The following is a 12,557-nucleotide window of genomic DNA, read 5'->3' as shown; positions in this document are numbered from 1 at the left end:
CACCATCCTGCATGAAGACATCTGTTTTGCACTGAATAAAACAGTCCTCCAAATGATCATAAAGTAGCTCAAAATATTGGTCTGCATTCAGAGTTACATTTTTTGGTAGTATCACTAATGATACCACACCATGGTAGCCAAAAACACCCCAAGCCATCAGTGAATCAGGAGGTTTTACAATACTGTGTGTGAATTTTGGGTCCAAAGGGTAGGGTCACTGCCAGGATGACTTTGCCAAGACAATTTCCAGTAATGGTGAAAAAGGCTTCATCACTCCACAACACATTTTTCCACTTCTCCACTGCGTAGTGTGCAGCAGTGGGCTAAGAAAACTCGTGATACTGGAGCTGATCCACCATTACAGAGCAAGCCCACGGGGAGGCCCAGGAAGACTACTCCTTGTACTCTGAAGGTACTGAGGAGACAGGTGGATGCTAGTCCACGTATAACAGCACCACAGTTGAAGGAAAAGAACCCTAAATTACTTGGTCATGTCTCTGTGAGAACAGTACGCCACCACCTGCATGATGATCTGCAATTCTCACACCACAATGCTTGCATGAAACCACTTGTATTCATAAAACAGAAAAAGAACAGGGTCGCTTTCTGCTGCAAATGTTTACAGTGGGACCTAGCATTAGTTAGACCCATCCTTGACTATACAGTACAGTTTTGGTCTCTGTCTTATAGAATGGACATCAATTCACTAGAATCAGTACAGAGGAGATTGACCAAAATGATACATGGGATCAGAAATTTACCTTGTGAAGAGAGGCTTAGGCACCTTAACTTACACACTCTAGAAAGATGCAAAGTGTGGGGGTGACCTAACAGAGGTGTTTAAGTGGATCAAAGGGTTTAACAAGGGTGATGCAAACAAGGTCATTATATTAAGACAACAGGGCAGGACTCGCAGTAATGGATTTAAACTGGACAAATTTAGATTTAAGAAGGAAATAGGCAAGAACTGGTTTAATAATAGGGTGGTCAACAAATGGAACAGACTTAGTAACCATGCAGTGAGTGCTGAAACTATCAGTTGTTTTAAGAAATGGTTAGACAACTTTATGGATGGGGATGACAGATAGTAATAGACATGGAACTGCCTGGTGTAGGCCTCATGGTCTCTTGCAGTCTCCTTCATTCTTATATTTTTATATATAGGTCCATTCAAAGGTCACATGCACCACAGGCCACAGAGCTTGTCACTATTCACACCTCTGGAGTCTTTTTTTTCTTCTTTTTTTTTCTTTCTTTTTTCTCATTTTTTATTTTGCAATATTTAGTAATATGAAGCAAACTGGCAACTTAGCCACCATGAGCGTCACATGGCTTGCGCCACACCTCAATCTCTCAAAATGTCCACAGGAGAGGGAGTCAGCTGGAAAGCTGCTCATCTGACTGCCTTCCTGGCTTGATTAGTTTCCTTGTAGTACTTCCTCAGGTTGGATACTACTTCTCCCAACTAAATCTACAGTAATGCCATGTTCTTCCACACAGAAGATGCAGCAGAGGTCAAGAATTCAAGCTTTACTAGGGAAGAGAGAGAAACAAGTACAGGCTGCCTTGTCACCCTCGCATGCGATAACACCATCACCGCCTCTCACCTCTCAGCCTCACTGCAGCCCTCATTATCTCAGCAACTGCCCTCAACTTCACAGCATTCACCTTCACCACCACTAAACGTAACAGAAACAAAACAAGTCACAAGATCAAACTTTTGTCACCAACTCCTGCAAGACAAAATTCATTCCCAGATCTGAAGATGAAGAGAAATATTTACTCTCATGCTCCTAGTTCGAAAGCAATCTTGTTATGCATGTGGGGGTGAGAAGAGTATTGATGCTTCATACAATGCCTTTGACTACTCCATTGCTATCACCTGTAACACCTGCATAGATCATGAAGATGCATCTATAAAGCCTCCTATACCCTCACCTGTGAGTGAATAATATCCTGTAAATTAGAAGGGGACCATGTGCCAAACAAGCCTGAATGTTACAATAACCCTTGGTTTATCTGGATTTACCTTATCATCCCAATATGTGTAAAATCATACTTAATAGAGCTTGCAAACTTCATGAAACTCACTCAACAAAAAACGGCTCATATCTCAAAACTAAATTTATTGATATTTCGAGCTAAATAACTCCATTATTTTTCAAGTCATTGTACATATACATATATCAATGGAAAGGGGAATTTTTTTTTTCATTAAGACACATTTCTAAAAATACCTAAGGTAATTCAGGGAGGAAAAAAAAAAAAAATCACCAGTATTTCTTAATTCATTTTTTGAGACTGGAAATTGATAAATGAAACCATCCTCCATCAAAACTAAGCCACATGTATCTAATGTATCCATATTAATTTTCAAAATGGTAAGTTGAAAAATATTTGAGCTATAATGAAAAATGCCAGTCATTTTTTCAGCATTGATTTTATTTCATATTTCCAAAAATAATGATCATATTTCAGTGAAACTTTGGGGTTTTATAATATAGACACAAAGAAATATACACAAAAAAATTCATAAAGGAAAAAATTTAATGTCACCCACTAAGTAACTGGTGGGGCCTTGCCGTAAGTGTAGTTGGGAAGGGTTATGGGAGGGTCTTAATTAAGAGGATTATAGGAGGAACAGGGAGAGTATTTGGTGAGGAACAGTGTGGGTTTAGGAAATGTAGGGATTGTGCACATCAGATTTTTGTGGTAAGACAGATATACAAGAAAGCTGTAGCAAAAGGTAAGGATGTTTCTTAGGCCTTTATGGTTTTTGAAAAAGGCTTATGACAAGGTGGATAGAAAGGGACTGTGGGAGGTTTTGTAGATATATGGGATCAGGGGGAAAGCTGTCAAGGGCAGTCAAGTTTTTATGAGAGTAGTAGAGCCCATGTTAGAATAAAAAATGGAAAGAGTGAGTGGTTTAAGGTAAAGGTGGGACTGCATCAGGGATGTGTCATGTTGCCATGGCTTTTCAATGTGTACATGAATGGGGTGGTGTGGAAGAAAAATGTGAGGGTAATGGGCAGGGGATTGGAGATGGCTAAAGAAAATGGAGAAAAGTGGGAGGTGAGCCAGTTGTTATTTGCTGAGGACATTGCACTCGTGGCAGTGTCAGAGGAGGAATTAAGGGAGTTAATGACAGTGTTTGGGAAAGTATGCGCTAGGAGAAAGTTCAAGGTAAATGTGGGTAAAAGGTGATGAGCTATACAAGGGGAGAGAGGCTGGAGGAAGTGGATAGCTTTAGTTACTTAGGGTCACATGTGGCTGGATAGGGAAGAGTAGAGGTGGAGGTGAGTTGTAGATTGAAAGAAGAATGTAAGTGCCTTTGGAAATTAAAGAGTGTAATGAGAAATAGGCACTTGGAAATAGATGCAAAAAGGAGATTATATTTACTTAAATGTATTCTATGGGAAGAGAGCTTTGCTTCTAGTGACCCACTTTTGTATCTTTCAACATCCAGTTTGATCTTAAATTCTTGTATAGTTTTTGCACTCACTGTTTCCTCATTAAATTCATTCCAGATATCTACCAATCTGTGTGAGAAGCTATTCTTTTTAGATCTCTTCTGTAACTATCCTTTTTATTTTTTTCATGTCTTGTTTTTCTTTTATCCCACTTTAGCAAATCATCTCTATCAAGGACTTCCATCCCTTTCATAATTCTGTAGATGGTTAGTAGATTTCCTCTTTATCTTCTTTGTTCCAAGGTTGGTAATTTGAGTTTGTCCAATCTTTGTTCATATGTCAATTTGGAGAGTGTTGGTGCCATCTTTGTTGTTGCTCTTTGAATTCTTTCTAATTTCTTTATGTTCTTTTTAGTACTGGATGACCATAGTGTCGCAGTGTACTCCAATTTTGGTCTTATCAATGTAACTAATATTTTCTTTACCATTTCTTCCTCCAGGTAGTCAAAGGCCACTTTCATTAATCTTAGTAAATTGAAAGTTTCTCCAACTTTTTTGTTGATATGTTTGTCTGGTGACATGTCATTGCTGATAGTTACCCCTAGGTCTCTTTCTGAGTTGACTTTTTTAACTTCCTTTGTACCAATTTCATATTGTCCCGATATTCTATTTTTACTTTTTCCAAATTCCATTATACTACATTTCTTGATGTTGAAATTCACTTCACACTTTTGACTCCATTCCCAGACTTTGTCCTGGTCTTTTTGTAGTGATTTACAATCTTCCTCTGTATTCACTCTCTTTAGTAGTTTTGCATCATCTGCAAAGAAGTTCATATAACATTCCACACCTTCATCCATGTCATTTATATATTTGGCAAATATTATTGGAGCCAATGCAGAACCTTGTGGGACTCCACTTATCATTTCTTCCCAGTTTGAGTTCTTGTCTCTAAGTACCACCCTCATTTTTCTCCCATTCAAGAAATCTTTCATCTATTACAATAACTTTCCTTGTACTCCACCTATTGTTTCAATTTTTCTTAGGAGCTTTCCATCCCTTTTTTGTATTATTTCTATTAGCCTTGAGTAAAACCATATCAAGTTTGTGGCACATGATCTTCTGCATATTAATAAAGACATATTAATAAAATAGTCGGAGAAGCCTACAATTTATTGAGGTCAATAAAAGTGGCATTTGTCTATTTGGATGAGTAAATGATCAAAAAAGTTTTTAACTACATTAATAAGACCAAAACTCGAGTACACAGCAACACTATGGACACCCAGTACCAAAAAGAATATAAAAAATTAGAAAGAATACAAAGAACAACAACAAAATTGGCACCAACTCTTTCCAAAATGACATATGAACAAAGACTGTCCAAATTAGAATTACCAACTCTGGAACAAAGAAGGGAAAGAGGAGACCCACTAACTATTTATAGAATTATGAAAGGAATGGAAATCTTAGATAAGAATGGTTTATTGAAATGGGACAATGGAAAAACAAGAGGACACGAAAAGAAACTAAAAAAAGACAAATACAGAAGAGATCTGACAAAAAAAAAAAAAAAAAAACTTTTCACAGAGAGTATTAGATACCTGGAACAAATTAGACAAAGAAACAGTGTGTGCAAACACTATTCAAGATTTTAAGAAAAAACTTGATGCTGAAAGATGCAAAGACGGGTCACCACGAGCATAGCTCCCTTCCTGTATAATACAAGTAGGTACATACAACTAGGTAAATCTAAATCCAAAATGTTTTGGACTTAGTATCTTGTTCTCTTCCAAATGTTTAATCCATATATTTTTGATAACTTTTTTTTTGCATATTTTTGCTGTTGTACTTCTAAGGGAGACTAGTCTATAGCTGGTTGGATATTCTTTGTCCTCTCCTTTGTATATTGGTACAATATTTGCATTTTTCCAATCTGGTGGTACTTTTCCCTCCTTGAGTGAGAAATCAATTATCTTGTGTATTTTGTCCACTAGTTCATCTATATATTCTTTCAATATCCAATTTGCAAACCTGTCCTGGCCCATGTGACTTTCTGACATCAAGGTTTTTTATTTGGTCCCTTATTTCTTTCTGTGCCAACAGCACTGTATGTGACAGAGACATGAAATTTAAGAGAGACAGAGAGGAAAAGTTTAAATTTGTTTGAAATGAAATGTCTGAGAAGCATGGTAGGGGTTATAAGGTTGGATAGAGTGAGAAGTGAAGAGGTGAGGAGGTGAGCGGGGGTGGAAAAGGAGATGGGAGATTGGGTTGATGAAAGAGTACTGAGATGGTTTAGACACATGGAAAGAATGAGTGAAGAAAGATTAGTAGAAGAGGTGTGGAAGGCAGAGATGGATAGAGTGAACATGAGGGGGCAACCAAGGATGAGATGGATAGATGGGGTGAAAGGGGCATTGAGGAGGGAAGGGAGAAGGCAGAAGATAGGTGTGAGTGCAAATGATTGGGAGGGGGATGGAGGGGGGTTAAGGAGTGGTTGTGTGTAAATGATATTTTGATGCATCCCAAAGGGATTTCTCCCTGCCTATTTTTCTGTATGAGGGGGTGGAGAAGGGGGTTGCTGATTAAGGGGATCATCCATTAGAAAATCAAACTTTTTTATTTTGGGGTGAAAGTGGCTGAGATTTTTTCCTAGTAACTGTCTTGTCTCAGAGAAGATACCACAGAGTTTTCATGTCATTTATCCTTATACTTTTTTTATTATAATTTTGTTTTTGTTTTTTCGAGTGGTAATTTTTGAAAATTTTGAAATTGATTCAGAGGATAGACCTTTGACTGGATATTGATTATTTTTTGTCTTTATAATGGGATAAGATAGATGAAGAAACGGAGGCAGAATTATGATGTTCTGATCAATCTGTTACGAGAAAAAAAAATCAAAGTAAGTTGATGAAAAAAGCAAAAAAACAAAACAAAATGTATATATGAAAAAATCCTACTAGTCCTTGACAGAAGGACATAAATCTGCCTCCAAATGTTCTCCCAATTATGCTGAATCCAAAAAGGATTTGCAGTTGAAAATCAGTGAAGGCGTTTTGGATGTGAATCAAATTAAATGTGCAAAAATCAAGTTTTTCAGGAATGAGCGTCAAAGTTTTTTTGTTGATGGTTACTGGTCCCCTTTCATTATTTATGATGTTATGGTGTTGAAAGGGTATTATAGGCACCACCCTACTCTTTGTTGCCAGCTTTTGATCAATTATAGGTTTATATGATGAATGCAGTTAGTATCCACCAGGGTTATATTGCACAGGTTCCAAGCGTGCACTCTTCCTTTTCTTGGCGCGATGCATCTTTGGTGACAGACGATCTTCATCTGCCATCCTAAGCTGTTTTATGGCATCACTGGTTGTTGTCCCTCTTGCTGATGGCATATATGCAAGTTCATAACTGTGATCGCAACTTCTTCTTAGAAATCTTCGGCATCTTCAGGGTCAATAAAAGTACTTGAAACAACGAGAAAATAGTACGTCTCACTAACTTGAAAGACAAGCAATGAATGTGTCACGTTCACATACTGTACAACAGTACGCTAAGCAGTCAGGTCCCTATTGCCATATCGTATGCTATTATCATACAAAAGCATAAATATTGTGCAAAATATGCAGCTTCTTTTGTTAGCAAATATATGTAACAACAGAAAACGTAATATGCAGTACACAGTGCACATGACCCAGCCACACAGGGGGGGGTGTGTGTGTGTGTTACTGTATTATATATTTTTTAGATAGTAAAAATCAGGATACAACATCCATCCTCGGTCACGAGATAGCTAATGAGCAACACATTTAGAGGAAATATTTTCAGAATTTCGTTTTTTTTTTTTTCGTGATTTTCTGATGGACAATTCATACTGAACAATATGCAGTCAGGTCCCTGTTGCCATATCGTATGCTATTATTTATCATACAAAAGCATAGATATTGTGCAAAATACACAGCTTCTTTTGTTAGCAAATATATGTAACAACAGAAAATGTACGGTAATATGCAGTGTGCAGCGTACACAACCCAGCCACAGTAGGGTGGGGGGTACTGTATTATATTTTTTTTTAGATAGTAAAAATCAAGATACAGCTTCCATACTCAGCCACGAGATAGCTTATGAGCAACCCTTTTAGAGGAAATATTTTCAGAATTTCGCATTTTTAAAAACAAATTCGTGATTTTCTGATGGACGATCCCCTTAAGTGAAGCAGCCTTGCTGTGGATGTGCTGTGTTTTGCTGCATTGCTTCTGACTCATGAGGAGCTAAGATGAGACAGAGGAGAGAGTAGTGGATGGGAGTGGATTGGGTGGGGATGAAATGGGTGGGGGTGGGCATATCCCTTTTGACTTTGGCTACCTCCTTAATAAGGGGAAAAAGACCTTATTATGATAACTGGAAAATAAGAGAGAGAACCTCATGAGCATAGCTCCTTTCCTGTAAAATTAGGTGAATACACACTCAAATATTTAAAAAAGTAATATTCTTGAAATTGATGAGATAAATTTCTACCTGCCACCTGAGTGTACTCCACTGGCCCCTGCCAAATTTTGATGAGATGAGTTACGTCTCTGTCTTTGGTCATCACTGCTGCCTAGGCTTGTCACTGAACCAAAGACTTTTCTCAACTTTTTCATTCTGATGACTGTCAGACCCTGTGAAGACAAAAGAAAATAATTAATCTTCACATGATGTTACAAGCATCTGACACTGTCCAAAACACACAAATACACAGGATTGTGGGAGAGACATGATTATGGACAACTGCAGAAGGTTCACATGGCATTTCACCATATGGATGAAGAGATGATGCAGCGGCAGTGCCAGGAATTTTTAGTTGGGGAGGCTAAGGGGGGGCTGAGCAAATTTTTGGGGGTCTAATAGTAATATGATAATACACATATATTATCCTCATTTCAGAAGGGGAGAGGGTTAATGGTTGGGCTAGCACTGATGGCTGACAAATCTTTAGCCCTGGCAATTAAAAATTCCACTTAATAAAATTATTTCAATGAGTGTTTTAAATTTTTAATTTGCTCATTTCAGTTGGGGGGGCTGGCCACTTTTTTTGGGGGGCAAGAAATCATAGAAACCCTGATCTGTCCAAGATTGGAATATGAATCTATGGCATGGTCCCTACAAGGAGTGAAGGATATCAGCATGATTGAGGGAATACAGAGGGCAGCAAGCAAACTGTTCCCCAGCCTGGCAGACAAATCATATGAGGAAAGACTCTCTTCAGTATGAGTCACATTTTTGCATGCAACATCGGATGCCTTATGCATGATGATGCATCACAATACTCACGTTTTAAAATATAAAGTTGCTACTGTATTACTCATTCTCTTTCACTCTGAGTAATAATAAACACAGAAAACACGATCAAGCCAGTCCACAGAATTAGGGGGTTACTCAGCTACAACTATAAAATGAATATAATTGAGATGCTGATGCTGGCATCCTATACCCACTTGCACCTCATGATATCTAGGTAGGAATCATCATATGAGAGAGGTTCAAGCACTGGGTCTGCCAACTTTGAAAGACTGAAGAGAAAGAGGTGATGTGATTATAGTATTCAGGTCACTAAAAGGGATAGATTGTATTGACAGAAGAGACCTCCTGATTAAAGATAGGAGGGCTCTAAGAGGTCATGGGAACAAATTAAAACCACATGTCTAAAGGATATGAAGAAATACATTTTTACGTGTAGACACACATACACTTCTGAGCTGTCAACACCTCTAAACCAGAGCCCTGAAGGCTGCAGAATAAGACAAAAATTCTCAATAGTATTGAATGGGAGGGGGAGCACTTGTGATTACCCAAAATTATTTATCTAATGAGTGAAAATGAAAGAAAATAAAATTATGATTTTGAGCAGAATGTCAATTCAAATGCAGAGCCCTCATAACCAAGTTCCCTCAAATTGTATTTACTTAGTTGTACTATATGGGAAGGGGAGCTATGCTCGTAGTGATCCATCTTTGTATGTCTCAGAATCTAGTTTGTTCCTAAATTCTTGCATGGCTTTTGCACACATTACTGTTTTGTCTAATTTGTTTCAAACATCTACCACTCTGTGTGGAAAGCTATTTTTTTTTTTTTTTTAAATCTCTTCTATTACTATCCTTTTTGAGTTTCTTTTTATGTCCTCTTGTTTTTCTTTTATCCCAATTTAATAAGTCTTCTTTGTCAAGGACTTCCATGCCTTTCATGATTCTGTAAATGGCCAATAGATCTCCTCTTTCGCTTCTTTGTTCTAGGGTTGGTAATTCCAGTTTAGACAATCTTTGTATAACAACTTTGAAAGTGTTGGGGCCATCTTTGTTGTTGCTCTTTGGATTCTTTTTAATTTCTTTATATTTTCTTTTGTAGTGGGTGTCCATAGTGTCACAGCGTACTCCAATCTTAGTCTTATCAGTGTGACTAATATTTTTTTTTCCCTTTACTTCAATCAAATAGTCAAAAGCCATCTTTATTGATCTTAGTATACTCCCTCACCCCCTCCCTAACCACTCCCTTCCATGCATCACAGCATCATCCATACACAGCTTATTTTTGCTCTCAGGTCCTTCATATGTGGGCTGAATGTCATATGAGTATCAAATATTATCCCCAGAATATTTGGGTTTCTTTCTAGTGAAATATAGCAATTAAATTCTTATATATATATATATATATATATATATATATATATATATATATATATATATATATATATATATATATATATATATATATATATATACACACATATATATATATATATATATATACACACACACATACACACACAGAAAGCAAAAACAGAATATCAGGAAAATATACAATTGGAACCAAAGAAGTAAAGAAAGTAGGATCCGAAAAAGATTTGGGAGTAATTATCACGAACGACTTGTCCTATGATATACAGATTAACAAAATTGTCGGGGAGACTTACAACTTGCTAAGATCAATAAAAGTGGCGTTTACATACTTGGACGAAGACATGATGAAAAAAATATTGGTTACATTGATAAGGCCTAGATTAGAGTATGCAGCGACATTGTGGTCCCCCAGTACCAAAAAGAATATAAAGAAAATAGAAAGAATCCAAAGAGCAGCTACAAAAATGGCACCTGCACTTGCAAACCTATCATATGAAGAGAGATTGGCTAAACTGGAGTTACCGACACTGGAGCAAAGAAGAGAGAGAGGTGACCTATTGACCATCTACAGAATCATGAAAGGCACAGAGGTACTCGATAGTGAGAGCTTACTTAACTGGGACAAAAGAAACACAAGAGGACATGGAAAGAAAATAAAAAAAACATAGCTATAGAAGAGAACTGAAGAAAAACAGTTTTCCTCATAGAGTTTTGGACACTTGGAACAAACTGGACAATGGAATAGTATGCGCAAAAACCATTCATGAGTTTAAAAACAAACTAGACACTGCAAGATACAAAGGCGGGACAACACGAGCATAGCTCCCCTTCCCGCAAAATACAACTAGGTAAATACAACTAGGTAAATACACACACACTTTCAACGAACGGACGGCTTGAAGAACGTTCTGAAGAAAAGTGCCGATTGTGGATCCCAACGCAAAGAGAAGTACCTTTTTGAATTTACAGGGTGGGGGGAAATTGCTCGTGGGGCAGTAGGTAAGTAGGAAAAGAGGAGAAGGGGAGGGATTGCTGGGGAAATGGAAGGAAATGAGGATGTGGAGGACTTGGCCCAGGCAGACGGGCGTAAGGTCAACATGAAACGACCACCGGACCAGCTCAGTGATGACGAAATGGCAAATAAAAATGTAAAGATTAGAAGTATAGAGAGGAGCAATATAGTAGAAAGTGACGAGAATATGTTCCAGGGATTTAAAGAGGGTGGGGGGGACACAATCCCCCGACTGATAAGACTAGAGGAGAGAGTTGATAAGGTGATCGAGGACTTGGAACGTAAGTTAGGTAATGTAGACTCCATTTTTCAGAGAATTGAAAGGTTGGAACAACTAGAGAAGGCTAACAGAAACTTAACTGAAGAAGTAGAGGACCTAAAAAGACAGTTAGGAAATGTAAAGGAGGAGAATGAGAAATTGAAGAAGAATAGTAATGAAAACAGAGAGAAAATAGCTACAAAAGCTAAAAATTGGAGAATAACTCAAGAAGGGAATAAGGTTTCATTCACTGACATAGTCAAACAGCAATTGAAAGAACATAATGAAGACTCAGTTATTAAAGTGATGAGACAGAAGGAGAATATAGTAAGAGAATTAGCTGACAAAAAGAAATGTATAATTATATTAGGAATGGAAGAGAAACATAACCCAGATAGAACCGCAAGAATCAAGGAGGAAAATGAAAGAGTAAGCAGTTTATTAAAATTAGTCCAGGAAGATGAACCAGAAATTATAAAGGAAATTGAGGAAAAATTCAGACTCGGAAAATATAGTACAGATAAGACCAGACCAATTAAGATTAAATTCAGGTCACAAACAACGGCAGAGAAAATTCTATCCAAGACAGGGAAACTAGCAACAAATGATCAATATAAAAAGGTATGGATAAAAAGAGAAATGAATAAGGAGGAAAGAGAGGCAGAAAAGCAGAAAAGAATTGAAGCTAAGGCAAAAAACGAGGAAAGAACGGAGTCAGAGAAAGAGAGATTCTATTGGAGAGTAGTGAACATGAAAATAAAGCAATTCGACATACTAAAGAAAAACATAAGGGAAACAGAGAACACAATGGAAGTGGCAGAAAACTAAGAGTGTCTTACACAAATATAGATGGATTGATAACAGGATTGAATGAACTGAATGATTATTTGAAAGAAAAAGAACCGGACATAATGGGAATTGTAGAAACAAAATTAAAAGGCCCACTACCACCCAACAGTGTAGGACATGATACATACAATTATTGGATTAGAAACAGAGAGAAAAAACAAGGGGGTGGAGTTATGTTCCTGACTAAGAAGGATATAAACGTGAAAGGTGTCATATATGGAAAGAATACAGTAGAGATGATTATGATAGAAGTGGAAGACCGAGATAAGAAGAGCAGAAAATTTGTGATCAATTATGTGCCTCCGAAAACAGCCTCATGGGAGGAGAGTGAACATAAAAGTATGTTAGAGGACACAAAGATAGCATTAA

At 37.4% G+C, this 12,557-nt stretch overlaps 1 protein-coding gene across 2 annotated transcripts in view; it reads right to left on the bottom strand.

Annotated features, from left to right (window-relative positions):
• LOC143035252 (uncharacterized) overlaps positions 1-12,557 on the bottom strand; it is a 42,527-nt gene that overhangs the window by 16,560 nt on the left and 13,410 nt on the right. For both annotated transcript variants that reach the window (XM_076202060.1, XM_076202061.1), the window contains one exon: positions 7,931-8,073. In XM_076202060.1, the coding sequence (XP_076058175.1) occupies positions 7,931-8,055 (125 nt within the window). In that variant the 5' untranslated portion in view covers positions 8,056-8,073. The remainder of the gene's footprint in view (positions 1-7,930; positions 8,074-12,557) is intronic.

The sequence above is a fragment of the Oratosquilla oratoria genome, chromosome 18 (genome assembly GCF_046742065.1).
Source record: "Oratosquilla oratoria isolate Oo_2021 chromosome 18, ASM4674206v1, whole genome shotgun sequence".
Lineage (NCBI taxonomy): Eukaryota > Metazoa > Arthropoda > Malacostraca > Stomatopoda > Squillidae > Oratosquilla > Oratosquilla oratoria.
Note: the sequence above shows the minus strand (reverse complement) of the source record. Positions and strands in the feature narration are given on the sequence as shown.